This window comes from Melospiza melodia, chromosome 27 (assembly GCF_035770615.1).
Source record: "Melospiza melodia melodia isolate bMelMel2 chromosome 27, bMelMel2.pri, whole genome shotgun sequence".
Classification (NCBI taxonomy): domain Eukaryota; kingdom Metazoa; phylum Chordata; class Aves; order Passeriformes; family Passerellidae; genus Melospiza; species Melospiza melodia.
The window spans coordinates 3,622,635-3,649,838 of NC_086220.1; the positions used below are offsets into that span (position 1 = coordinate 3,622,635).

The 27,204-nt window shown below is 56.7% G+C and overlaps 1 protein-coding gene across 4 annotated transcripts in view; it reads left to right on the top strand.

Annotated features, from left to right (window-relative positions):
* Positions 1-326: 326 nt before the first annotated feature.
* PTPRU (protein tyrosine phosphatase receptor type U) overlaps positions 327-27,204 on the top strand; it is a 57,211-nt gene continuing 30,333 nt past the window's right edge. For all 4 annotated transcript variants that reach the window (XM_063177532.1, XM_063177533.1, XM_063177534.1 and 1 more), the window contains exons 1-8: positions 327-413; positions 16,129-16,257; positions 21,672-21,943; positions 22,014-22,095; positions 22,761-22,876; positions 23,068-23,242; positions 24,179-24,472; positions 25,028-25,336. In XM_063177532.1, the coding sequence (XP_063033602.1) occupies positions 341-413; positions 16,129-16,257; positions 21,672-21,943; positions 22,014-22,095; positions 22,761-22,876; positions 23,068-23,242; positions 24,179-24,472; positions 25,028-25,336 (1,450 nt within the window). In that variant the 5' untranslated portion in view covers positions 327-340. The remainder of the gene's footprint in view (positions 414-16,128; positions 16,258-21,671; positions 21,944-22,013; positions 22,096-22,760; positions 22,877-23,067; positions 23,243-24,178; positions 24,473-25,027; positions 25,337-27,204) is intronic.

Genomic DNA, 27,204 nt, shown 5'->3' on the forward strand with positions numbered 1-27,204 from the left:
AGCTCTGCTCTCCCCCGGTACCAGAGAACCCCCCAGTGCCCCCGTAGCTCCCGCCGCTGCTCCCAAACTTCCCCCGCAGCGCCACCGCTCGAGTCCGCCAGGGGGCGCCGCCGCCCCGCCCGCCGTTGCCGTTCCCGGTACCGGCGCCCCCCCCCCTCCCGCGCCCCCCCGCGGGCGGCGGTGACGTCACGGCGGGCGCGAGCCGCCGCCGCTGGTATTTGAGGCGCGGGGCGGGCACGGGGGCCCCGCTGCGCCCCCGCCGCGCCGGAACCGCGGGCGCGCAGCGGCGGCGGCGGGCACGGCCCCGCCGCCCCCCCTCGGTCCCGGCACCGGCCGCACCATGCGGAGCGCCCGGGCGCTGCTGCTCGCCCTCGCCCTGCGGGTCTACGCGCTGGACACCGAGACGCCCGCCGGTAGGAACGGAGCGCTGCGTGTGCGCCGGGGAGAGGGGTCCTGCTCGCTCGGTGCGGTTCCGGGGCTCCACCGACCCCGGTGCGCGGAGGGTCCCGCCCGGCCCACCGCCACCTGTTCCCAGCGGAGGGTGTCCGAACCGCCTCGGGACCCCTGTCCTCCGTGAAACCACCAGAATCCCGCCTCCGTCCCCTCCGGGCACCGGTATGGGGGCTCCTCTCGCCTGCGCCCCCCCCCCCCCCCGCCGCCACCGGGGGAAGTTTTCCCTGCCGGGAGTGCGGCGGCCGGGGGGTCTCGGCAGCGCCCCCCAGCCCCGGGATGCTCCGCCGAGAGCAGCCCCACGGTTCCCGCTCGCTGCCGGTGCCGGGGCCGCCTCCAAACCCCCCCCCCCCCCCTCCCGCCGCACTCCGGCAGGGAAAACTTCCCCCGGTGGCGGCGGGGGGAGCACGGCGAGAGGAGCCCCCCGGCCGGTGCCCGGCGGGATCCCGGTGCTTTCACTGGCGGCTCCGGCGGGAAGCTGGGGACCCTCCGGTAGGAACAGGTGGCGGCTCCGATCGCAACCTCCCGGCTCTCGTTTTGCTGGGGGGGTATTGGGGCAGTTGTACGGAGATACGATCGATCGATTAATTTGATTAATTTACGTATTTTTAATGTTCCACTCCTCCCCCGATCTACCCGTGCTGAGCCCTGCGCCCCCCGGGACCCCCGGGTAGGGGCTCGGGGAGAGCTGGTGCGGCGTGCGGGACACGACGAGTGGCTGGCTCCCAGTCCCTTCGGGAGGCTGGCAATGGGGTTGGACGCTGCGGAGAATGGGAATTTGGGGCTCCCGAGGTGCTACCGGGGGCTGCCAGCGCTTTTTCGGGGAAACGGAGCCACGGGAGTTGGTGCCTCACTCCAAGGGTTCCCTGGTGCTATTGCTCCCAGCTCCTGGGTGATGCTGATCACATTAAATACACATTAAAGTGTATTTTTGCCTAGTTCTTTGGTTTTTTACCTTTAAATCCAAGCTGTTCACCTGCACACAGTCCCTGTGGTGGTGCATTGATTTTGTTTTTTTGGGTAGTGGCATTTCTCCAAAGATTATAAATAGTGACACCCATCAGCAGAAAACAAGCGGCGGCTGACCCGTACATGGGGGATCGAGGGACGGTGGGTGGGGGGATGCGAAGCCGTTCAGGCTCCCCCGGCTCCTGCAGGGTGGGGGAGATGGGGAGGGAACGGGTTTGTATTTTGGGGGGAGAGGCTGTGTGCTTCTGCTCTGAGCTTCGGGGCCGAGCAGGGGGCAAAAGGGAAACTGAGGCATGGAGCTGATGGGGGCTGGTGGAGTAAGGGGCCTCTGCCCGCCCTGGTTTCAGAGGGGGATTTGGGGTTTGCTGCTGCCCAGCCCTGGTGCGTGGTGCTGTGCTGGCTCTCGGGGCTGAGCTGCTGGAGGGGCAGAGGTGGGGAAGCACCGGGGGCTGGGGTGGCTTTGTGGGGAGGGTCCCCTCCCAAGCAAACCCTTTTCCCTCGATGGGGTCCCTTCCCTGCAGAACGGCATCGGCGAAGGGCAGGATCGAGCCTGCTCCTGGAGTAAATCAGGAGTGCGTTTTCTCCGTTTCCCTGGCAGATGCAGAGCAGGCTCAGCTCCGCAGTGGAGCTGAAAGGACTGGATCCAGCTGGAGGTGAGGGGTCTGCTGCCAGCCCCCCTGCTCCACTGCAGGCTGCTTTTACCTGGATCTGCTGTTTGATCCTGATGGTGTGGCTTGGCCGGCTGCGGGGAGGTTGCCCAGCTCATCCCTGGGGCTGCACAGTGGGCAAGGGCTAGGAGAAATATATTGGAGCCATTTGCACGTGCTCTGGGCCTCTGGGGAGGACACACTGCTTGTCTCGGTGGATATTTTCAGAAGATGGGGTTTTTTTAGCTGTGCCTTTGTGAAGAAGGGGCGTAGGTGGTCCCTTCTACAGGTGGGGGAAGTGAGGCACAGGGAGAAAGCAGGATGCCCTGGTTACAGCCCACCACGGCCTTAGGGTGTTCTTTGCTCCTTCCTGCAGCCCTCCAACTTCTTGTAGTTCATGAAGGTTTCACAGTGACTGAGCTGTCATTGCCGGCCCGTTGTGCTTGTCACGGAGGGGACTTGGGTGAGGTTGGGAGGCACTGGCTGACCCCCCAAACTGAGGGGTGCAGGGGATCGTATGGTGTCGGCAGGCTGGGATGGGGACCTGTGCTTGGCACCAGCCTTTGGCAGCCCCATCGCTCCTCCTTGGGCACTTTGTGGCAGGAGCCTTTCCCTGCTGGAAGCCCGTGGCCAGGAGCCGCCGGGGGCAGGAGGTTGTGCAGGCTCCGGTATTTCCCTCCCTCTTGCCTTCCCTGCCAGGAAAGGTGGATGTGGCACCTGGGGACGTGCTGCGGGCATGGCTGGACTCAGTGCTGTTTCCCAACCCAAATGATTCCATGGTGAGGTGCACCTCTGCTTCTGTGTGCTGCACCCAAGAGCTCAGCGGTGAGCTGCTCAGCTGCCCGGGGGTCCCAGCCCGCGCTCCGGGGCTGTTTTCGGCGGCGGGGACACGCGATGGGGACACAGCCGCGCTGCTGCGTGGCCCTCCTGCCGGAATTATGCGGAAGCTGTTTGCGCTCGGCTCCGACTTCGTTTGCAGCAATTAAGCAAATAAAATATTTGGGTTTGCAGCCTCCACTTGGGAGGTTGGGACTGCCAGGGAGCGCTGGACTGGCGTTGGTGGCGGCTCCGGAGGCTCTCAGGCTGCTGCGGGAGGTGGCAGCCGGCTGCGGTGACCGGCTGGGGCCGGGCGGGGGGACGGGGCCCCCAGCGTCCCTGTCCCTGTCCCCCGCGACAGCGCTGGCAGGAGGTGGCACGGGTGACGCTGACCCGGCGCGGCGGGGCCGGCAGGAGGTGGCGCGGGTGACCCCGGCGGGGCCGGCAGGAGGTGGCGCGGGTGACCCCGGCGGGGCCGGCTCGCTCGGGTCAATGGCAGCAGCCGCCGAGCAGACGCCGCTCCCGGGGCGGGGATTGGGGTCGGCGGCGGGGCAGCCCCCGCCCGTTAACGGTCACGGGCAGGGGATGCGCGGGGGGTGCAGGAGCAGAGATGGCCCCGGCTGCTGCTGGGGGACAGGGTCAGTGCTCAGGTGCCTGATGCTGCCCTTCCAGCGCTTTTCCCGGCGTTTGCTTCCCTCCGCTTGGCTGGCTGTGTGCTCTCCGATGCCAAGGCATTTTTGTTCTCCCCAGCCCGCCTTCACCAAGTGCATAAAATGTGCGAGAACCTTACATTTTCCTTGTCAGCTTGTTTCAGGCTTCGTGGGGTTTTTTTGTTTGGGTTTTTTTTTTTTTTTCCTCTTGCCTGTTCTGTCGTGCCGGGGAGGAAGCTCTTTCTCTTGTTTGCTCCTACGTGTGTTTTTAATGCCCTGAGAATGCCATGCCCTTTCCCAGAGCACCCAGACAGTGCAAACACCCTTGAGGCTTCTGTGTCGAGATGCTCTGGAAAATCCTGTTGACATGCCCGAGTGTGCCCAGGGCAGAGGTTTCTGGCTCCTGAGCCCTCGGCTCTCCAGTGTGTGCAGAGGGACACTGGAGTGTGGTGGATTTTTACCGTCCATGAGGCAGAAGCAGAATTTAGGGAGGCTCAGAGTGATGCTGATGCTCCTGGATGGACCTGTCCCTCTGGCTTTGGATCTGCAGCTCCATGGTACAGCCTGGCAATGTCTGGGTTTTTTCCTTCCCTATCGAGACTTGCAGTTGCATTTGTTTCATTTTTACCGTCTTCTTGTTCTAGAGCTCCTGTTTTCTGTTTTTCCTCTGGGTGCCTGGACCTGCCCTGGCCCCGGGAACAGGGATGCTGGTGAATCACCTCCTGGCCCGAAATGCGCATTTTCCCCTTTGTTATCCAAACTAAGACAAACCAGCCCTATTCCAGCCTCCTTGGGAGCTTTCCCAGAATAAAGTCTATTGGGATCAGGGCTCTGGGGGAGGAGGGACACCCCCTGGAAAACCAAGGCAGGTGTTTGTTGGTGGCTTTAACCCTGTCCTGGCTGTGACCAACTCCTTGCTGCCTGTTGATGTTGGTTTTTCCCTTGACTGCACCTGAGATGAACTTTTCCATTACTTCATCACCCAGTCCTTGCTCTGCAGAGAGGCTGGGAGCTCTGAGCACCCCAAAATGCCCCATAAGAATCTTCTCCTGGCTGCAGTCCCTCTGCAGGGGTTTGCTGCTTTGCTTTGGGCAATCATGTGAGGGTTAAGGGCAGGGAGCTGGAGGCAGAGGAAGGCGAATCCCTGCTGCATCTCTGGGAGCTGGGAGGTAGCACAGGCTCTAGAAAGAGAGAGCCTTATCACCATGGCCCTACCATCTGCCTGCTTAAACCTCCATAAATAAGCTTTTTAATAATCTATTATTAACATGCACTATAATTGTCTTATTAGACATGTCTGCAAACCTTTGGTTACTGAGTGATTAAATGTCAAGATTCCCAAACCTCTTCTCTCCCATAGCAGCTTGGGATTTGCTTTGCAGCATTCTTTTGATCCTGCTCTCTCATTCCAGCCTGGAGATCCCTCCTTGTACTTGGTGAAACTGAGACTTTCCCCTCTGGACAAGAAGGATTCCCAACAGTTAATCCCCTGAAGCTAATCGCTTCCTCGTTGGCAGCCTCAAAATAAATAGGTCCTGGAGATGGAGCTTTTCCTTTCCACTGCAGGTGGCTTGGAGGAGCTGCTGCTGCTTTTCCCCCCTGTGCTGGGGTGGCTGTGGGTGGGTGATGGTGGGGAGGGGGTGTCTGCCTGCCTGGAGTGCTCCTGGGGATCTGCTCCTGTTTGCGGGGTGGAGGGCGGCTCTGGGGAGTGCCTGTGGAGCTGGCAGCTGTCACCGGCGCTTTCCTGGGTGTTCCTGGTCTGTTGCTTTCCTGGCCCTGGGAGCGGCAGGCTCTGCGCCCTCTGCCTGGATCAAAAGCCAAAGTCCAGCTCTTCCAGCTGCTGCAAGGCAAAGGCAGAGGAGCCCTTGCCTGTGGAGCAGCCCTTTGCCCCTCCCTGCTGCCAGCACCGGGGGCTCAAATGTCACTTGCCCTTTGCAGCTGTTATTTTATGTCTTTTTTTTTTTTAAGATCAGAAGTGTTGTTCCTGCTTGCTGGATGGTTGCTGGCTGCAGCTCATTCTCAGCTGCTTGTGTGCTGTTCCAAGTCCTGCCGGGGTGTCGCAGCCCAGCTCTGCAGCTCCTGCCTGGGCACTGCTGGGGGAATGTGCTTACTACGTGTTTAAGGGGCCCAGGCTTTGCACCCCAATTCCTCCCACCTGGAGAGGGAATCCAAGTGTGGACTGTGGCGAGTCAGCCTGGGGCTGTTCCTGTTTCCTGTCCCTGGCTGCCTCTGCCAGACCCCAAATCGGGGTGCTGGTTCTGTGCTGGCTGCAGGAGCAGACAGCAGAACAGCCCCTGTGCCATGGGGTGCTGAGGGCTGCAGGGGCTGTTCTGGGGGTGCTGCTGGCTCCCACAGGAGCCTGGGCTGCAGTGGGAATGCCACGAATGCAATGCTCCTGCAGTTTGGGGCCCAGTGGAGTCTCCGTGAGTCACCTTGACTCCGTGTGGCAGATTCACAGCTGGAAGAAGCCTCTTGACTGGCTTTGGCCATAAATTTATTTCCTGACCTTCCTGCCTCCCAAAGTGCTGACGATGTTGTGGAACAGGAGGGGGGCAAGGGAGGGTGCTTGGCCCCCTTTTGGCACTGGCTGACCCCAGTGTCCTGCAGCAGGGGTGGTGGGGGACTCTGGGCAGCCCTGTTGCTGAAGGCAGGGCAGGGATGTGCCTCCCCTGTTACCTGGGGACCCCACTGCCCACCCAGGGTGGGCCCTGGCTGGGGCTGGGAGAGCCCCTGTCCCTGACAGGGATGCAGTGGAGCAGAGCATTGCACTGCAGCTGGGGAGTGGGAGTATGCTGCAGCTGGAGCAACTTCCTGAGTATTTTTGTCGTATACAATTTTTTTATGCCGTTTTTTTTTTTTAAATTGTGCTTGAAAAATACTGTCAAATCACCCATGACAGGGTGGCTGTGCTGGCACAGCCCCCCCAGCTCCCTGCAGCCATCCTGGACTGCCAGAGGGTCCATCCCTGCTGATTCCAGGGCTGTCCTGGTGCTGGGGAGCCCTAAATTGACCAATAACTGCTTTGGCTCCCTGGACTCCCCGTGTGGGTCCAACCTTTCCTGACATCGTTAAGTTAATCAGGATTGTGGCTGGGATGGAGAGGCAGGAGATGCTGTGAGGATGAGGGACGGGGACATCAGTGACCTGATGAGTCTTAACGAGGCCACTGTCCCCACGGCCCTGCTCAGGATACCAGCCCTGGTGAGCCCTGGGCATCGGAGCTGTGTGCTGCTTTGTGCTGGAGGCCTTCAGCCTGATTAGCCCAGCTGGCCAAGCCAAGGAGCAGGAGTGGCTCGGGCCCCTCAGCTGCGGGGCACACCAGCTGGGGCAGGCTCCCCAGAGCAGGACGTCACCAGTCTAGAAGAGGAGATGAATCACTCACCATGGCCCAGCTGCTCCCCCAGAGCGTGAGGCTTGACTTTGGGGTGCTGCCCGAGGGGTCTTGCTGCTGTGTCCTGACAGGAGGTGTGGGAATGGCTTTTCTCTTGAGGGGATGGAACATTGTGGCCACTTGCTTAGGGAGGCGAGAGCAGGGAGAGGGATGGGCTACAGCAAACTGCATTCCTTGGCTTGGATGGATTTGGAGGTGTCTATGGAGCTTCTGTGGTTTTGGGGTGCTCTGTAGGGCTCCTCAGGGTGCAGCCCCTCTCTGTCCTGTGCTGTGTGACCCTGGAATCTTGGGTTCCTCCAACAGCTGTGATGGGAACAGCAGCAATTTTCAGGGCTGGTCAGGAAGTCCAGGCAGATCCATGCAAGGATGTGTCTTCTCCAAAGTCCTTCCCTGCTGCTGGCAGCCCCACACTCCCTTGGGTGCCAAGTCCTCATTCCCTGCCAGCACATCCTGCCTGTTAGCAGAGGTATGCTGACACCCTGGGTAATTATATAATAAATGCTCTTTCCTTAATTACCTGGTGCTTCAATGTGGTTTGTTGAATTAGCACAGGTGGGTGATCCTGGGCACCCCTGGCACCTCAAAGTTCTCACTGGGACATCTGGTTCTGTGGTTATGGTGTCAATGGGGCATCTGCCTCTTCCCCCTGTGGAGGTGGGTGCTGGAGCTTTCCAGGGTATTTTTGGGGAAGGAGCAGCTTGGGAGGGACTTTGGAAGCCTCTCAATGCCAGGGCAGCCTCTGAGCTCTTCCTGTGGTGCAGGTTCAGCCACTGCCCTTCTGGGGCTCTTCCCAAGGACTCTCTTACTTCTGTTATTATTTCTTCTTATTTTTACTGTCTTTTCATCTGTCTGCTGAGTGATAATATCCCATTGATTTTCTGCAGCCAGCAACCAGCCTGCTTTCTCTGGATTATAACAATATTAAGCTAAAGCACTGCATCTCCTCATTGGGTTATTTTTCTTTATATCAGCTGAACTTTTTATTTAGTCTCTCACCCAGGCTCCTGTCGGGGGACCTGCCGGCTCTGAATGACATTTCTCTGTCTGAGAGGCTGTGTCCTGCCTTCCTTCCCATGGGATGGTGGCTGGTTGGGGATGGGAGGTGGGCTCTGTCTGGGGCAGGAGGTGGAAGTGCTGGGTATTGGGGTTTCATGGTTCTCCCATGGGGTTGCAGGGTGTTGTGTGCACTTCTGACACTGCAGGGACTCTTCAGTTATTCCTGCACACTTAGTACAATCCCAGAGTTTTTGCTGGAATGAGTTGAGGGCTCTCCAGGTCAGCATAGGTGGATGCCCAAGCCAGCACTGACGGGGATGGCTGAGCCAAATTCACGGCCTGAAGGGTGCCTGGCGTGGTCCAGTGTGTCCCCAGAGCTGTGACAGACCTGCTGGGCACACGGCTCCTTGAGATTGCTCCCACGAGGGCTCCTGCCCTTAACCTGTGTGCCACAGCAGAGGTTCAGCCGAGTCCTGGCGCTGCTGATGGCTGTGCCCATGTCACACGGTGTCAGCCAGCCCACCCTGCTGCTCCTGGCTCTGAACAGGGAAGGAGGAGGAGGATGGTGGCCTGGATTTTGCATGGCACTGAGCCTTATTCCTCCTGTCCCCACCTGTATCCCTCCTAGGGCTGGCTGGGATGCTGTGGCCCTGTCCCTGCTGGGGCCAAGGGCTCCCCGGCTCCGTTCTCTGCCCTGCAATGCCATCAGTGATCCTTGGAGCTGCCTCCAAGGCCCTCCTAGCCCTGGCACAGGCTCCGTCCCGGGAGCTCCTGCATCCATCACCGCAGAGATGCGGGACCTGCTGTGGGAGGGGGGCTGAGGGGTGCCCCCTTCTTATCCCCTGCAGAATGGGCTTGGTTTGGGAAACTTGCTCTTTCTCATGATTTCTGCAGCTGATGTTGGAGTCCCCCAGGGCTTTGGCATGGTACTGATGTGTCCCAGGGCAGCTGCTTTTCCTGCCATGGGAGCATCTCTGTGTCCTCACTGAAAGCAGTGTGTGCCCCTTGGGGCTCACGGGCCTGGTCTCTCTGGGCTCCTGGCATGAGGAGTGGATGGTCCTCAGCAGACACCTGGGGGACCTGATAGTAATAAAGGAGCGAGGGGGAGAAATGAGCATTATTTCCCTTGCCTTTTCTGGTTTATTTTAACTTGTTCCCATTTTTTCCCCCGAGGTGTCGCACAGCTCTGCAGCCCGTGAGCTGTAATTGCACCGGGTGTGATCGATAATGGCAGGATGGATGTTTCCAAAGGTTTCCTGCCTTGTTTTTTTTCCCATGGAGTCCACCAGGCAGCGCTGATGATGTTAATTAAGTGATGGTTCATTATTAAAGCACTTGTGCAGTGGGTTAGTGGCCTCCTGGCTGTTCAGCTTGAGGGTGTTTTTGTGCTGCAGGACCTCTCTTGAGCAGGGTTCGAGTGACAGAGTGATGCTGATCCTTCCTTGGGAACAGCACTCGCTGGATCCAGGTGCTGGGCACCAGCAGCCTTTGGATGGGATGTTAAATCCTCACATCCCCTCTGGACACGGAGGTGAAGCCTCCTGGGCTGTGTCCCCAGCATCCCCAGAGCAGCCAGGGAGACATTGCTGGTGCTGCCTGCAGCAGGGGGATGCAGCACCCCGGCCCCAGGAGTGCTGATCTCTGTGGAGCTGCAGTTGGCAGCTGGGTTTGCCCCAAGGAATGATTCTGGCAAGATTAGTTATTCCCCCTTTGCTTTTGAATGCATTTTCACCATGCAGTGATGTATGGCACACTTGGTCCTTGCTCAAGCACAAGCCATCCCTGTGGCATTGCAAAGCCTTTGGAGTTGTATTTTCCCAGTCGTTTACTTCAAAATGCCTGTAATGAATCCAGATTTGCTAATTCTCCCCATCCCTGGGGTTCCTTGGAGGCTGCTGGGACTGAGTACTCACTGTGGGAAGTTTGACAACTCCTTGGGGACCTGCAGGTAAAAGCCATAAAGAGTCTTTACCAGTCAAGAATTAAAAAAAAAAAAAAAAAGGAAAAAAAAGGAGATTTGTCTTCTGCAGTTGCTGGCAGATGGATATTGTTCTCTAGTCCTGCGTGTTCCAAACACTGAGGTTATCAGGCATAAGTGACTTATTATGCAAATCCTCCGTCTTAATATCTGGCTGCTCTCTCCCTGGAATTGCATTGGCCAAACCCCACACGTTCCTGGAGCTGCTAATGTTTACACATTAGCTTCTCTGGCTAATATACAAGGCTTCAAGTTGCAAATTGATGTTTCTTACAGCTGAGCAAATTATTTTTCTATTAAATACAATATTTAAAATGATTTGGAGAACTAAAACAAACTACTGGTGAGAATTCTAATGGAGCTGCTTTCCATATTCTTCCAATCAGCTTTTATCAGGGCTGAGAAATCAGTGATATTTCTCCTAAAAGTGTCTCTTGGCAGAAGTGGGGAGCAGAGGAGCAGGGACGGGGTTTGTCATCATCTCCGGGGTGTGATGCACAGAAATACTTTCAATGTTTGCCAGTGCCCCAGGCCCTCTGCATGTGCCAAGTGCAGCTACAGAGGGATTCAGCTCCCCTCTGCTTGGGCTGGAAGAGGTTTTCCCAGTGAAATCCTGGGATGTTTGGGCTTGGCCATGGGGCTGTTGGTGTTCCAGTGTGGCAGGGTTCCCCATCAGTATGAGATGTTGGGGTGCTGGCACACAGGACCTCTCCCTGTCTGGATTTTCCCACTGAGCTGGATTCCTCAGTGCCAAAGAGCCCCTGTAGCATCCCACCACGGGGAATCTGAGCCCCCTGCAGATGGAAATGATCCTGGATCCCTTACCCTCGCCTGGGAGCCTGTGGGGTGCTGTGTACAGGATCTCACTGGCTGAGAAGTGCATCTGATTTTAGATGAGGTGCAGAATGTGCTCCCTGTGCCCCGTGCGTGCCGGCACCCGGAGGGAAGCAGCTCCCGTGGGAGTGTGCCAAGGAAAGCACCCTAAATAGCAGCTGGGGCAGGGAGGTGGCAGGCTGGCTCTGCTCGGGGTGCTGGGGAGGAATGGCACCCTGGTGGGATCTGCGGGAGCTGTGGTTCTGTATCACACCCAGCCCCCTGGGCCTGCTGCCATCCCTGGGGTGATCCCTGGCTGCCAGTCTGCTGGGACTGCACCACATCCCCTCTGTGCCTCGGTTTCCCCATTTACAGCAGCTCATTGACCATTTATCCTGTGTGAAGAGCTTCATCCTTTGGTGCAGACAAAGAGCATCTTACTCCTGTGCATTTAAGAGGAGAGGTCTTGGGCATGATAATTTGGGGGTGTGCAACTGCAAAGCCTCTGCCTCCATCCCTTCTCCTGGGAGGCAATGAAAACTCTGGATTTGATGGCAGGAGAGCTCTGTTCATCCCCTGCCACATCTTGCTACGGTCAGATGATGGTTTCACTCTGCACGGTGTTTGCACTTGACTGCCAGGGCAGCATGTCATGTGTCCTGTGGGTACCTGAGTCCTCCCCATTTCCTGCTGAGAATTATTTGGGGTGGAGGACTGGAGCTGCTGGATAATGCCAGGGATAAAAAATTTATTTTGACTCTGAAATATGACCAGCGTTATCTCCCCTGGCTGGTGCCTGTGCCATGGGGTGCTGTGGCTTGTGCTCCCAAGATGCTGCACCCCAGAGCTGACTGTGGGGCTGATCCAGTCCTGGCTAAGCCAGGGTAGGAGCAAAATGAGCTTTTTCCCATCAGGACTGGGTGTCCTGGCTGCGCTGTATTTTACTTGCTAAAGTTTTGGTATGAGCCCGTTTTTCACAAAGCCTGTCCCCGTTTTGGGACATTATTGGGGTTTTGTTTCCATCAGACGATACCCCAGAGGGTCTTGGGTGGGGGAGAGCACAATCCTGCTCTTCTGGATGGTACCAGGCTGCGGTCCCAATCCCGGATGGTGCTGGGCTGTGATCCTGATCCTGGATGGTGCCGGGCTGTGATCCCAATCCCGGATGGTGCCGGGCTGTGATCCCATCCCTGGATGGTGCTGGGCTGTGATCCCAATCCTGCTGTTCCGGATGGTGCCGGGCTGTGATCCCAATCCCGCATTGTGCCAGGCTGTGATCCCAGTCCCGGATGGTGCCAGGCTGTGATCCCAATCCCGGATGGTGCCAGGCTGTGATCCCAGTCCTGGATGGTGCCAGGCTGTGATCCCAGTCCTGGATGGTGCCAGGCTGTGATCCCAATCCCGGATGGTGCCGGGCTGTGATCCCAGTCCTGGATGGTGCCAGGCTGTGATCCCAATCCCGGATGGTGCCGGGCTGTGATCCCAGTCCTGGATGGTGCCGGGCTGTGATCCCATCCCTGGATGGTGCTGGGCTGTGATCCCAGTCCCGGATGGTGCCGGGCTGTGATCCCAATCCCGCATTGTGCCAGGCTGTGATCCCAATCCCGGATGGTGCCAGGCTGTGATCCCAGTCCTGGATGGTGCCGGGCTGTGATCTCAGTCCTGGATGGTGCCGGGCTGTGATCTCAGTCCTGGATGGTGCCGGGCTGTGATCTCAGTCCTGGATGGGGCTGGGCTGCCCTTTGGCACAGGAGCCTTCTCAAGGCTGCTCAGTAGAAGGGAAGAGAAGACACGGATTGTGTCCCATGGTGCAGGAGGTTAAACAGGAAGGGTATAAGTGTGTAATTAACTTGGAAGCGAGAGCAGTGCACACTCTGTGGATGAAAGAGCGCGGGGTGGGCTGTAGGCAGGCGGCCACGTTCCTCGGTGGCCACGGAGAATTAATTAGATGCTGTCCTTTGTACTTGGCTGTTTGGTCTTTCTTTTCCTCCCTTTTCTTTGTGAATCACTAGTCCCTCCCCTCCCCAGATTTCCTCCTCTTCATCCCTGAAGAGGGGGATGCTGGGTGGCAGTGGTTCCCAAGGGATGCTGAGTGGCAGTGGTGTCCTTCTCCCTGGTGAATCCATTAAGCCACCTCCTTTTCTTTCTTTTTAAGAATTTTTAATCCATCTGGTGTTTAACCCTCACGTTGGTGCCCATGCCTCTGCTCTCTCAGTGTGCCCTGGTGCTGCAGTGGTACCCAAGGGGATGCTGAGTTTATTACCAGACTCCTTGACAAACCCCTCCAGCCACCTTTTTTTGCTTTCTTTCAAGCAATTTTGCTTCATATGGTGTTTAACCTCTACACTGTGCCTGTCCCTCTGCTCCCTTCCACCTGGGCATGTGGTGGATCCCTGGAGGTGGCAGCAGTACCTGGAGGAGGCTGAGCAGCACTGGTCCCCATCTCCATAGCAAATCTCTCAAACCACCTCTTATCTCATTTTTAAAAATAATTCTGGTCCATCTGGTGTTAAGCCCCCGTGTTGGTGCTCATCCCTCTCTGCCCTCTGCCCAGGAACGTGTGATGCTCTGGGGTGTTTAGTGGGGCACGTCTCATCCTTGGCACAGGCTGCCTCTTGTGCCTGGGGCAGGCCGTGTGTTGGGGGTGATGTAGGCAGCTCTGGGGTGTTCAGGCTGTGTCTGGGACACGTCCCACCCCCGGTGGCAGACCCCAGCTCCCTGCAGTATTTTTAGCTGCTGTTGCATTGGGATCGCACCTCCCGCCTCGCTGCCTTCACCTCGCGCCCAGAGCTGCTGTCACCTGGCCTGGGGCCAGCTCAGGGGGCTCCTTGCTTCCTTTTTAGGATGCATCCATACCTGGAGCAGCCTCACCCGGCTCCCACAGTCCTTGAACTGCTGCCCTTGGGATGGAATAACCCTCCCACTGCTGCCGGTGGATATTTTGGGTTGCAGTCTCCCTGCCCTCCTTGCAAACGTTGTGATGGAACATTAATTTTTTGCAGGTTGCTCTGGGTTTCCCCTCTCTGACTTTCCACAGCTGCTGGAGCACCTCCAGTCACCCCCTCTGGAGTTGGGCTGTTGGCATTTAATTGCTCAGGTGTTAATTTTTATGCCCTTAATCTTGTGATGAGGAGGGAGAGTCTGCTGGAGGTCGAGCTTCTCGCAGCCCTGTCCTTGGCTGGGGAGAGAGATGGTGCCAGAAGCATCCCCTAACTCATGGAAACCAAGGTTCTGTGAAGCCCCTTTGGCTTTTTTCCCTGTGTGTACAAATCATGGACAAATTAGTCAGGGAAATGGAGTGGCCAGTGGAACTGCCTTGGTTTTGTGCCGTGGATGGGAGGGAAGGCTCGTGCCGGGAAAAGCCTTGGCAGTAAACCTGTCTGAGGAGGGAGATGGATCAGCTTGGCCAGCACATATCTGCTCTGTAATTGCATTTTAAACTTCTGGAGCCTGGGCATCATCTCGTGGGTGGCTGAGGATGCAGGTGTGGGGTGATGGCGAGTGGCTGTGCTGGGGATGGCAGCAGGATTTGGGTGGGGGGCTGCAGGCCAGGAGGAGGAGTAGGGTACATATCTCATTATGTTTTCAGTGGCTGGGAATAGTTTATTGGGGGTGAAGGAATCACTTTTCCCTGGGAAATGGGGCTCTGCCAGACTGAAACATTGTTTGACTCTGCTCTGGTTTATCAGGCCAAAAAAAATCCCCCAAGAACAAATTTCTGCCTCCCAGAATATCCTGCTCAGCAGATCTTGGAAAGAAACACTTGGGCCTTTTTTTCGTTTAAATCACTTGGCACTTAGTCTCTGACAGTGTTTTATTTTGAAATTTATTTTATTTCCCTTCCTTCCTGGAAAATTTTGACAGATTTGTGCTTTTTCTCCTGTTAGAAAGTGCAGCCAAGTTCCAGACTCTAGAATCCAACACGTCTCGTGGCGAGAGCTGAGGAGCAGGGGCTGCGGTGCGGGGGCACATCCGCACGTGGGCTGGGCAGACGCTCCATTTCGGGAAGGGCTTTAAGAAAGCTGTGATGTCTCAGTGCCTCCAGACATATGAATAGGAGAGAATTTGCTTACAGGTTTTTAAAAAGAAGTTTCTTAAGGCTCTGAGAGGAAAAAACAGTTGGTGACGGAGCTGGAATGTGCCCTTGTGCTTTAAAAAAATGAGTGCAAAGGGGCGAAAAAAGCCACAAATGCCTTCTTATATATGAAAGAGTTGGGAATTGAAATTTCCTGAGCATCTTATGGGCTTTTTTCCCAGTGTTTGGACTCGTGTTTGACTAAATGTTGCATCCAAGCATCCCTGAGCACAGGGAGGCACAACCCGTGCCAGCAGCGAGGCCATTAACTGCCAGATCCCCAGGTGGCGGGGGGAATTACTGATGTAATTTGGGATAAAATAGGAAGAAAACAGCAGAAATAATCCCTTGGCCCGGGTCTGTTTTCCTGCCGGTGCATTGGGGGATGTTTGCTGTTGTTCATTCTGCTTGCTCAGGGCTCCCCGGGGCCCCTGGTGAGCCCGGCCCCGTTAATTAGCGCTGTGCCCCGGTCCCTTAATCGTGGCTTTAATGGGACAATGGGGAAGTGTGAGCCACAGCCCCCGGTGGCCCCACGGCAAAGCCGACCTGAGCTCCAGGGTTGGCTGGATGGGGCTGGACTGGAATGTGGGATCGCGGGAGGGGCTGGATGTGGGGCAGGGGGGCTCTCTCTGTGTCACCTCCCGTGGGAACAAGCGGCCTTGTGGCATTTGCTGCACTTCTCCGTGCTCAGCTGAGCGTGCTGTACACCCTCAGACCCCCAAGAGATAAATCTGTAATAAAATGTGACTGCCAAAAGGGCTCAGCAGTGCCAAGGAGGGGCTCAGGGCTGCATTCAGGCTTGGGGGTCCTGGCTCAGAACTGCCACACTCACTTCACGCCATGGAGAGACCCCCGGGGGCCCAAGCCACAGGTGGAGTGTTGGGGTCAAAGCACAAATTTTGTGTGGCCACCACAGCCAAATGATATTTCTTGGGGGAAACCCCTTGTGCTACCAAGCCCTGAGAAGCCCATCTGGGAGCTGCATCCTGCTCCTGCTGTGAGGGCCTCCCTGGCACCTGCTGGCTTGTGTCACTGGTGAAGCTGCACAGGAGCTGTGGGGGCCTGGTGGCGCCCAGGGGCAGAGCCCTGCTCACAGTGCCCTTGGGGAGTCCCCTCCTGGTGGGGCATGCCAGGGCCATCACCCCCTCCTGGTGGGGCATGCCAGGGCCATCACCCCGTCCTGGTGGGGCATGCCAGGGCCATCACCCCGTCCTGGTGGGGCATGCCAGGGCCATCACCCCCTCCTGGTGGGGCATGCCAGGGCCATCACCCCCTCCTGGTGGGCTTTTGGGGAGAGAGCAGCCGCTCTGGGGGCTCAGGGGCTGACGGGTCTGTCCCCACAGCTGGCTGCACCTTCGAGGAGGACAGTGAGCCCAACCAATGTGAGTACAGCCAGGGTGAGGACGATGACTTCGACTGGGAGCTCCTGCGCAGTTACCTGATGCCTCACCTGGTGCCTGAGCTGCCTCACGGTGAGTGCCAGAGTCCCCCTGGACCCTTTGTCCCTACCCTGCCTTTGTGTCCTGTTCCCCCAGGGCTGGACTGTGTGATTCCTCCTGGTTTAATTCCTGCAGTGTTATAGACTTGGCTTTGGCCTGCTTATGTGGGAAATGGGGGAAAAACCTGTTTCTGGTGTTTTCAAGTGTGGGGAGGGGCCTGTTAGGTGGAGGCATCTCCAAAGTCTTGGGAATAGTAAGGAAGAAAATTAAAATGGACTTTAAAAAAAATCTCATTGGTTTAGAACTGTTCTGTGTTACTTTCTGGGTCCATGTCCTCTCTGCTGGCCAGGCTGGGGGAGAAGACCTGGCCAGGCAGCTGTGAGGAGCTCCCCTCTCCAGGAGGATGGGGTGGGTGCATTTGGGGACTTTGCTTGCTCCCTGCTCTGGACTCTCTCCTGCTGTGACCCCCCTGAGTTGTCTTTGAGCCCATTTGCTCAGTGAGGTTCACTGGACTTGGGATGCTCCTTGTTTTTGGGACTGCTGGCTCCAGCCTGATCCTGAACAGCCAGTCCTGTGCTAGGGATGGGCAGAAAAACAGGAGAGCTTGTTTAGAGTTCAACAGTAAAAATCACCTTTTCTGTTTGTTAAAATGTTACCTACTTTATAGGAAACTCTCTACTGTTCCATTAACCTGCTTCCAGCTGTTTATCTTGGGCTTTGTTCATGCCAGGGGTTAATTTGGCTTTTCCCCCTCCACTAACTCTGCCATTACCTTTCCCCATCACCTTCTCCTTCCATCCTGTCCCTCCTGGCATGTGCTGGGCAAGGGCAGGGATCTGCTGGCACATCCCTGATCCTCCCTGGATGATTTTTCCAAGTAATTGCTTTAAACTGAGCTACCCTAATTGATGTGTGTCCAGGGGGTTTCCTGGGGAAAGCAGAGCTGGGGCTTGAGGTGGCTCATGATGGAGTGTCTGAAACTTGTAATTAGCTGAGTTATCTGCTCAGTATTCAGCTGTAATTTAAAATCTGCTGTGAACTGCCTGAGTTTAAAGCCTGGGGGCTTGCAGGGGGCTGGAGGGTTGGGTGGAATGGGGCTTCTCTCCCTGCTTGAGGAAAAAACTGTGGCTCGGCAGGAGATGGGGCCTTAAAGGAACACAAAGTGTTTAAGGAATAAACTCCAGGATTGATGGGGAAGTGGATGTGACATGTCGGGTTGGAGGGTGTGAGCATTGCAGTGTCACCCCAGGAAGAGGATTCCTGTCCCTGGAGCTCCCCTCAGACCAGGTAATGCTGTTTGCTCATGATCATGGGGCACCAGAGGGGTGCAGGGACCCCGTTTTTGGGTGGTTTTACCCTGTTTTGGGTGGGGAGCTGTGCATGAGGCTCTTGCAGCCCCATCACCCCTTGGTCCTTGCAGCAGCTCAGGGGATCAGAAGGATTTCACAGTGCCAGGGCCTCTCCAGGGAGCACTTTCCAAAGGAGTCTCGTGGTCTCAGATTAAAATGAGTTTTTATTGGAGATCAGCCAGTTTCAAGGAGTGTAGGATTTATTGGAGTAGGTGCTGGCTGCTGGCCACCTGCTGCTACCTTGCCATCCTACTCTCTTCTTGCTTTCTTGTTTGGTTTGGGGCTTTCCCCCCCCCCTTCTCTTGACTTGTCTCTCTTTCACCTAAATATGATGGATGGGTCTCTCCCATGTTGCAATCGTGATTTTTTTTTTTTTGTCTCTTTATTGTTCCCTTTTTGAAGGAGCAGCTGCAGGAAGCTGGGTAAGGCAGGTGTGAGCTTGTAATCTCAGACTGGCTTGAGGTTGGAAGGGACCTTAAAACTCATCCAGTTCCACCCCCTGCTATGGGCAGGGACACCTTCCCCTGTCCCAGGGTGCTCCAAGCTCCATCCAGCCTGGCCTTGGGCACTGCCAGGGCTCCAGGGGCAGCCACAGCTGCTCTGGGCACCCTGTGCCAGCCCCTGCCCACCCTGCCAGGGAACAATTCCATCCCAAGATCCCATCCAGCCCTGCCCTCTGGCACTGGCAGCCATTCCCTGGCTCCTGTCCCTCCATCCTTGTCCCCAGTCCCTCTGCAGCCCTCCTCTTTTGGTACTGAAAGAGGCTCTAAGGTCCCTCACTCAAAATATTAAACCAACATATTTGTGGGTGGGTTTTTTTCCTCAAATGTGCTTTTTCCTAGATTTTCCTTCCAAATTCACTGACATTAGGAAACCCCCTGTGCATTGGAGTTTCTCAGTGCATGGAACTGCTGTGTCCCTGCACAACCCGATCCCTGTGCTGGGGGGACTGAGTTGTTGTCCCAACCCTGAAGAGCTCTGATGTCTCCCCATCCAAGGAGCTGCTCCTTCAGCTCTCGGCTCCAGCACTGCTTCTCAATCAGCTCCTGCTGCAATCCATAAAACCCTTGAACAGCGAAGCCTGATGGTTTGCTCCCTTGGGGATTGCTGCAGTTTGTCCAGGGACCCTGTGGTGGTGGGAGGTCAGCCCTTGGTGCTGGGGCTGCTTTGGGAGATGCTCAGCACAGAATGGGGAGTGAGTGGTTCCCTGGTTCCCGTGCTGGCTGTGACACAGAGCAGGATCCGGCACACGTCAGCTTTGTGTTCCAGCGGGAATTCCTGGAGGCAGATGCTGCAGAGCTCAGACCTGCTCCCCTGGCACCTCTTGTCTGACAGTGCCGCCCTCTCCCTGTCATCCTGCCTGCCTTCCCTGCCTTCTAATAGCTCTTGGAAGTTGGTTTTTTTTAATTTATTTTTATTTCTCAGTGATTTTGTAGGAGGAAAATCTTATCGAGACAGGGAAGTGGGGGCAGTGAGTTCTTCCCTCTGCTTCTTTCAGGGCTGCTTGGGTTTTTCCTGGAGTGGCAGGCAGAACCCTTGGGATGGGCAGCGTGATGGGAAGAGCTGCCCCTTCCCATGGGCAATCAGGGCTTCAGCTGGCCCTGGCAATGCCAGGGACCATGGGGCAGCCATGGCTGCTCTGGGCACCTGTGCCAGCCCCTCCCCACCCTCACAGGGAGCAATCCCTTCCCAATATCCTGTCCAACCCTGCCCTCTGGCAGTTTGAAGTACCTTTGCTTCTCTTATGTTTATAAAAGAAACCCAACCTACACCCTGGGCTTCAGGCTAATGTCAGATATTTACAGCAGAGGAGGATAAAATTAGCACAAAAGCGAGTGGTTGGAACCTGCTTTTTCCAATGCTGCAACACCAGGAAGAAAATTAAAAGGGGAAAATAGTGTGTGTGGGAAGCCCTGCCTGATGAGGGATGCTCAGGTGCCTCACTGCTCCCAGGTGACCTTATGGGCATTCTCTGTCTTTTAAAATAACTCATCAGTGGTTTAATTTTAGTCTTGGCCTCTTTATTTTGGTCCTATAGATTTTTGTTTGTAAAGGGAGGGCAGAGGAAGGGTCTGTGTTTGTTAACAAGAGCCCATTCATTAATGAGGTGGCTTTTGGGAGATGTCCCCTGGCATGGGGTGGGTCAATGGTCTCTCTCCACTCTGCTGTTGCCTGGACCAAATGGGGCTGATCTCATTAGAGCAGAAGTAATTTTGCTGGGGGAAATGAGAAGAGAAAAAAGAGAAGCATGGGCATAGTGCCTTCCCCTCGGTGGGTGAAACGAGCTGTGCTGGACTCCGAGGAAATAAATTGTCATCGTTTTATTTCACCCTGAGTAGCCACCCCAAGGGGCTGGCAGGGCCAGGCAGCCACACAGGTCAATGGTGTGGGGAACATTTCCCTTTCAGGGATTTCTCTCCCTTGCCCCAGCTCCCGTCCCTAAAGGGTGCACTGGGAGATGCATCTGGTTCTGTGTCACCCCAGCTGGTGCTGTGTCCTCCTGGGTGCTTTGGGGTCCCCGCAGGTGCAGGTCCCAAACTCTGGGGCAGTAGATGGGCCTCCCCTGTGATCCCAAATGCTGCATGGGCATGGATGGGTGCCCCCTTGCAACCCCAAGTGTTGTAGGGGGATGGGTGGGTGCCCCCTGCAATTCCCCTTCACCTTCCTTTGGCTTCTCTTGGAGCTGCTCAGCGGGAGTTGAGGAGAGGAAAGCGCCTGAGCTTAGAATTAATTGGTAATAAAGCACTGACTGTCAGGAAACAATGGTAGGCTTGAATAAATGGTCCAGCTTTGTTACTTACAGCTTCTGCTGGTATTAAAATGGAGATTAATAATCCCCTTGCCTTTGGTGAGGGGGAGGATTTGGTGTGGCAGCTTCTCATCCATCCTGTATCTCATCCATCCTGTATGGGATGTCCCCATGGCTATGATGGACATCTCTGGGAGCTGCCACGAGAGGCTGGGACTGCTGCATCCCCCTCCTGCCTCCAGACTGCCTGGCTTGGAGCGTGCAGGGCAGGGAATGATGCTGCCTTAGGGATCCCCTTTGGGATTGTCATCCTGCCTGCCCTATAAGTAGGGCTTCAAGGCTGTGCTGGTTTTGCTGCTGGTGATGTTGGGTGGTGGGAGGTGGGATCCCAGCAGCTGCTGCTGGTGGTGGGGCAGCTCTGGGAGTGACATCCCAGGCACCCCCGAGAGCTGGGATGCTGCTGCTGCTCCTTAAGCCAAGGAGGATTTCCCTCTGCGAGTGCCTGCTGAGCAAGTTGAAGTGTGGTGACAGCTGTGTGGTAAATGGTGCAGGAGCTGGGAATGGAGGGGAACAGCTGGGGCCCGGCTGGGGGTGGGACTGATGCAGCCAAAGCTGGGAGAGTTCAGGGAGGGCAACATTGGAGCCTTTCCTGACCCCGGGGCCCTGGGCAGGCAGCAGCTCTGATCCTCCCCTCCTCATCCTGCAGTCAGGTCCCACTGCACTGTCCTGCTGCTGCCCAGAGGATGTCTGCTCCTGACTCCATCCCAGTCCCTCCTGTCCTGCACATCCTCACTGGCTGTCATGGACCAGTGCCCTGGGGCACATGGGCATCTTTGTGGTCCCATATCCTCCACCTTCTCTATTCCCTGCTGGCAAAGCTCAGGAGAGGTGGAACAGAGAGATTAGAGTCATAGAATCTCCTTAGTTGGGAGGGACCCACAGGGATCATCCAGTCCAACCCTGGCCCTGCTCCTGCCCAGACCTCCCAATGACCCCATCTTGGGCATTCCTACAGCACTGTCCAAATGCTCCTGGAGCTCTGGCAGCCTCGGGGCTGTGCCCATTCCCTGGGCAGCCTGGGCAGTGCCAGCACCCTCTGGGGTAAGGACCTTGCCCTGATCTCCAGTCTGAGCTGCCCTGGCCCAGCCCCAGGCGTGCCCTGGCTGCTGTCCCTGCCCCAGAGCAGAGATGGGAGCTGCCCCTCGGGAGGAGCTGCAGATCCCTGAGCTCTGCCCTGCTCCAGCTGCACACACCAAGAGCCCTCAGGCACCCCCTGTATGGCCCCTCCAGACTCTTCACCATCCTTACAGTTAACTCCACTCTCTCCCCCTTCTCCCCCACTGCTGCAGGCTCCTACCTGATGGTGAACTCCTCTCAGCACACCCCAGGCCAGAAAGCTCAGCTGCTCTTCCAGGCACTGAGTGAGAATGACACGCACTGCCTTCAGTTCAGCTACTTCATGTTCAGCCGGGACGGGCACAGCCCCGGCACGCTCAGCGCCTACGTCTGGGTCACTGGGGGCCTGCTGGGCAGCGCCGTGTGGAACGCCTCGGGCTCGCACGGCCGCCAGTGGCACCAGGCAGAGCTGGCAGTCAGCCTCTTCTGGCCCAGCGAGTACCAGGTGAGGCCCAGCAGCCCCCCGGCCCCGTTGCGGCCCCCCGGCCACGGCTGACCCCTGTTTGGTGCCGCAGGTGCTCTTCGAGGCCGTGGTTTCCAGCGAGCGCAGGGGCTACCTGGGCCTGGATGACGTTTTGCTCCTGAATTATCCATGCTGTGAGTGCTGTGGGATGGGACCTGAGGGGGGCTGGGCTGGGCAGCAGGGCTTGGAGCTGGTGTCCATTGGGATGGTCCTGGGGAGAGTGGAGGGCCTAATGCCAGGGGGCAGCCTGTGGCACCTGGGTGTCCTGATGCTACCTGGACTGGTAGACCTCCATCTCCTGGGCGCCTCTAAGGCCTCTTTTGCATCTTCATCCCTATCCCCACCAGCTGCAACATTGCTTTTAGTTTTTATAAAACTTCGGAAAAGCACAGATTGAACGCAAGGCTGGAGTGTCCCCATCAGGAGGGGCCACCCGGGCTGGTGGGGGTCCAAAATCCCAGACTGTCCCAACACATTGGCTCTTGGGGTCATATCCTATTTCTTCCAGGCTGGGCAGGAGACCTGCCCCCTCTATCATCCCATACCCTGCATCTGGCGCCAGCACTGCAGGGTGCTGGAGAGAAAGGCTCATCCCTCCCTGGGCTGGTTCTGTGGGGACGGGAACACATGCCTCACTTGGAGCCAGGCTCTGAGGGTGGGCATCGGGCCTGTCCAGAGCTCGGCTCAGCTGTGACATCCTGGGTGGGTTTTTGGGCGGGGAGGGATTTTTGTGGCAGTGCTGCTGTGGGTCTCCTTGGACCTCAGGTCCTTCCTCACCTCTTGCTTTGTCCCTCGGCAGCGAAAGCGCCTCATTTCTCCCGCCTGGGTGATGTGGAGGTGAACGCGGGACAGAACGCCACCTTCCAGTGCGTGGCCGCTGGCAAGGCTGCCGAGGCCGAGCGCTTCCTCATGCAGGTGAGGAATGGTGGTGGTGAAACGGCCCCAGCCAGCCCCACACACGGCTTTCCTGTGGGACAAAACCCCGCTGGACACGGCGGGAGAAGGGCCATCCCCTTGCTTTTGAGCAGACATCATGTGGGGACACCCTGGGTGGCTCTGGCAGTGCCACCGTGCCCCCTGTGACGCCGTGCGTGTCCCGTGGGCAGAGGCAGAGCGGCGAGGTGGTCCCTGCCGCCTCGGTGAAGCACATGAGCCACCGGCGCTTCCTGGCCACGTTCCAGCTGGAGGCCGTGTCCAAGGCGGAGCAGGACCTGTACCGCTGCGTCACCCAGTCCGTCCGCGGCGCCGGCGTCTCCAACTTCGCCGAGCTCATCGTCAAAGGTGGGTGAGCTGCCCTTGCCCCCTGTGCCGTGGAGAGCCGCTCCTGCTCCGCTGTGTGCAGAGGAAGGTGGGATGCCTGGAACACTGGGATTGCAGTTTCTCACTGTGGAAGAGTTGCTAAACACAGACTGTGCAGCATAAAACCAGAAACTCCTTTCCTGGTGGCCTTAGATAATTTATTTTTGATTGCAGTAGGTGGGAATTAATTAATTATGGTGAAACTGTGCGGCACCATGCTGGGCTGTGTGACTTATGAAGACAATTAAGGTTTGATCACATGAAACCCTATTGCAGCTCTTGAAGCCTTCTGATAGTGATAGAGGGCACAGGCACAGACTGAAGTTTGAAGACTGGATGGTGTTGTCCGGTACTTGGGTGACTCCCATGTCCTCTGGGTGGGGAATCTGAATTTGTTCTGTGCTCTGCAGCACGAATCACAGAATGGTTTGGGTTGGAAGAGACCTTAAAGCTCATCCAGTGCCACCCCCTGCCATGGGCAGGGACACCTTCCACTCAACCAGGTTGCTCAGAGCCTGGCCTTGGACGCTTCCAGGGATGGGGCAGCCGCAGCTTCTCTGGGCAACCAGTGCCAGGGCTTCCTCACCCTCACAGGGAAGAATCTTTCCTTAATATCTAATCTAAACTACTCTCTGTCAGTGTGAGGCCATTTTCCCTTGTCCTGTCACTACATGCTCTTATAAAAAGTCCCTCTCCATCTCTTTTGTAGCCCCTTTCCCATACTGGAAGGCCACAGTTAGGTCACCCCAAAAGTTCCCTTCTCCAATCTGAGTGTGGTGGGTTGGTGTGGGAAGAGACACTGGAAATGTATTGACTGCAGCCTGTAAACAATAAAATAAAACCATGGTACTTGTGGTTGTGCCAGCACTGGCCTGGCTCTGGGGATGCTCCAGCTGCCCCTTCTGTGCTCTCTTGCAGAGCCCCCCACCCCCATTGCCCCCCCCCAGCTGCTCCGGGCCGGCTCCACCTACCTCATCATCCAGCTCAACACCAACTCCATCATCGGGGACGGCCCCATCGTGCGCAAGGAGATCGAGTACCGCATGACCTCGGGGCCCTGGTCCGAGGTCCACGCTGTCAACATGCAGACCTACAAGCTCTGGCACCTGGACCCCGACACGGAGTACGAGATCAGCGTCCTGCTCACCCGGCCCGGCGAGGGGGGCACCGGCAAACCGGGGCCGCCCCTCATCAGCCGCACCAAGTGCGCAGGTGGGCCCCATGGCGTCCCTGGGACGGCTCTCCTGGCACCCCAGCCCTCCTCCTTCCTGTGCTGAGGAGAGGAGCTAGCCCAAGGCACCTGTGTGTGTCTGCGTGTGTTCTGTTGGCAGAGGTGCCCCCTCGTTAACTTCTCCCATTCAGTCCAATTAGAGCTGATTAAACTCCCTCCTACCGATGGCACTTGGTCCCTCTTGTCTCAAGAGCCTGACTTGGGTGTGATGGCACCACAAGGGCCCTTGTGGTGCGGGCACCTTTCTGGGCAGCTGGGGCTGCTTGTGTGTCTGGTACCCTGCTTCACCCCCACAGGGAAGGATGAGCCTGGGGAGGCTGCATGGTTAGTGGCTGAGAGATGTCCCCAGCGGTGTCCCCAGCCCTCTGCAGGGCAGCAGCATTCTATGCTGGGGTGGTCCCAGTTTTGCAGTCAGGGTTGCTCTCTGCACTCATCTCTTTTGTCCCTATGGACAAAAGGGTTTTCCCTGATAAGACACATAAATCCATGAGAAGTTTGCCTCCTCGCTCACCTCTCCCTGTCTCTGTTCCCCACAGAGCCCATGCGAGCCCCCAAAGGCCTGGCTTTCTCTGAAATCCAGTCCAGACAGCTGACGTTGCAGTGGGAGCCGCTGGGCTACAACCTGACCCGCTGCCACACGTACACCATGTCCCTGTGCTACCGCTACTTCGTGGGCAGCGGCCACAACCAGACCTTCCAGGAGTGTGTGAAGATGGAGCGCAACGCCAACCGCTACACCATCAAAAATCTGCTGCCCTACAAGAACATCCATGTCAAGCTCATCCTCTCCAACCCTGAGGGGCGCAAGGAGGGCAAGGAGGTGATATTCCAGACAGATGAGGATGGTGAGTCTGCTCGGGGAGATGCATCATCCCCAAAATTGGAACTCTGTAGCTGGTGAGCTGCTGGGGTTTTTCCTGTGGCATGGTGTGTGCATCCCTGGCTCCTGGCCTATGGCCATGATGGGAATATCTCCTGAGCCAAGGAGGAGGTGAAAAGGATCTTGCAGCCCCAGAGGTGTGCAACAGGAGGTGAGAGAAAGGGGCACTGATGGTGTCTGGGGAAGGGAGATGCCAGGGGCCTGGGAGGCTCAGGGATTGGATGAGGGTGTCACTGTGGACACACTGCCCTCATGCTTGGAGTGGAATTTTATCCCTGGCTGGTCCAATGGAGGGTGTGGGAGTTGGCTCATACCCAGCTTCTCTCAGCACAAGTTGTCCTCACTCACCCGTTCTTAGGAACCAAAGCCTGGCAGCCATAATAACAGCAATTAAAACAATTAATGCTTTGCACTCAGGTAACATCTTTTATCTCCTTGGTTTCTGATGGATTGGGCGCTGCTGCATTTCTGGGAAGGTGCTGTTCACCAGGGCAGGTGCAGCTTTTCTTGGCTTCCCTGGTGCTCTTCCCTGGTGAAGTTTGCTCTCAGGTGTGTTTGGGTTTGTGCACCGAGCTCTGCAGTGATCAGGCCCCAATTTCTGGCAGCAGCTTTGCTCCTGTTTCCCCCTGTTCTGGGTTCCCTGTCACCTGAGTGGGCAGACATCCTTGATGGATGCTCCAGCATTGCTCCAGGACTTCTTGGTTTTGGAATCTCTTGCTCTGATGAGCCCTTCCCTGAGGATCTGCTCAAGCTGAGGCTGCTGGAGAGGTCTCCCATGTCTGGCTTCACCTGCCCCTCACCCTGTCTGCAGCTTGCCATCAGCAGTGCCTGAGTCACTCTGGGCTCTGGAGATCCAAGGGATATGGCAGGAGCTACAGGACAGAGCTGGCTCTGTGTGTCCAGTGCCACCCATCAGTGACCGGCCACATCCAGAGCTGGCCTCTCCCACTGCTGAGTGTGGCTGGAGCATCCCTGGCTCTCACGGAAGAGACATCTGTTAAGCAAGAATGGAATTAATCTCCAAAGCACTTTTTAACATAAAAGAATCATCAATTAAAGGGAAGGAACTGGTAATTGCAAATGACTGAGCTGCCTCCAGAGCCCTGGAAGACCCCTGAGGAGAAGCCTGCCATGGAATTCCCCTGCACAGGACTTGCCATTACCTGTGCAAAGCTCACTCCTGTCTCCCAGGCTGGAAATCAAAACCTGAAGAGCTGGAGAGGAGCTGAAAGCACCTCCAGGTCCTTTTTCGTCCTCAAGGCCTAAATCCAGCACCTTCCTCTGTACACTTTCCACATCCCCAGCCCTCAGCCTGCCCCAGCAGGGGCACCCTGCTCTGCCCTGCCTGAGCTTTATTTTCCAGCTATAATTGCTCCAGTTGTTCTCACTGGGCTGTGACTGCTCCAGCTGTTTGCTTATGGAATATTAATACAGGAGCTCCAGATGTCTTTTTGCTATACTATAATCACTCCAGCTGCTTTTTCCTGTGCCTCAATTAACTGGGGCTGCTGGCTTCCCCCTTGGATTGAACTTGAGGCTGTGTATACATTCAGTCTGATGGCGATGGATCTGTGGATATTCTCCTATGGACATGTGGCAAATACTCCTCATGTGTCTGGCCCAGCCTGCCTGGGAAGGTGATGAGGGTTTGAGCTCCTAGAACTGCAGGATGAACAGCTGCCCCTGCAAGTAAACCAAGGTGCTGAAAGCTTATTAATGATAGGATTCAGAATCCTATCCTTAAAAAATGATAGGTTTAACTGTGGTTTATTCTGGCACAAGGCCAGTTTTGGCAGCAGCATCCCCTGGGGCTGCTGTTGGTAGGCTGCAAAG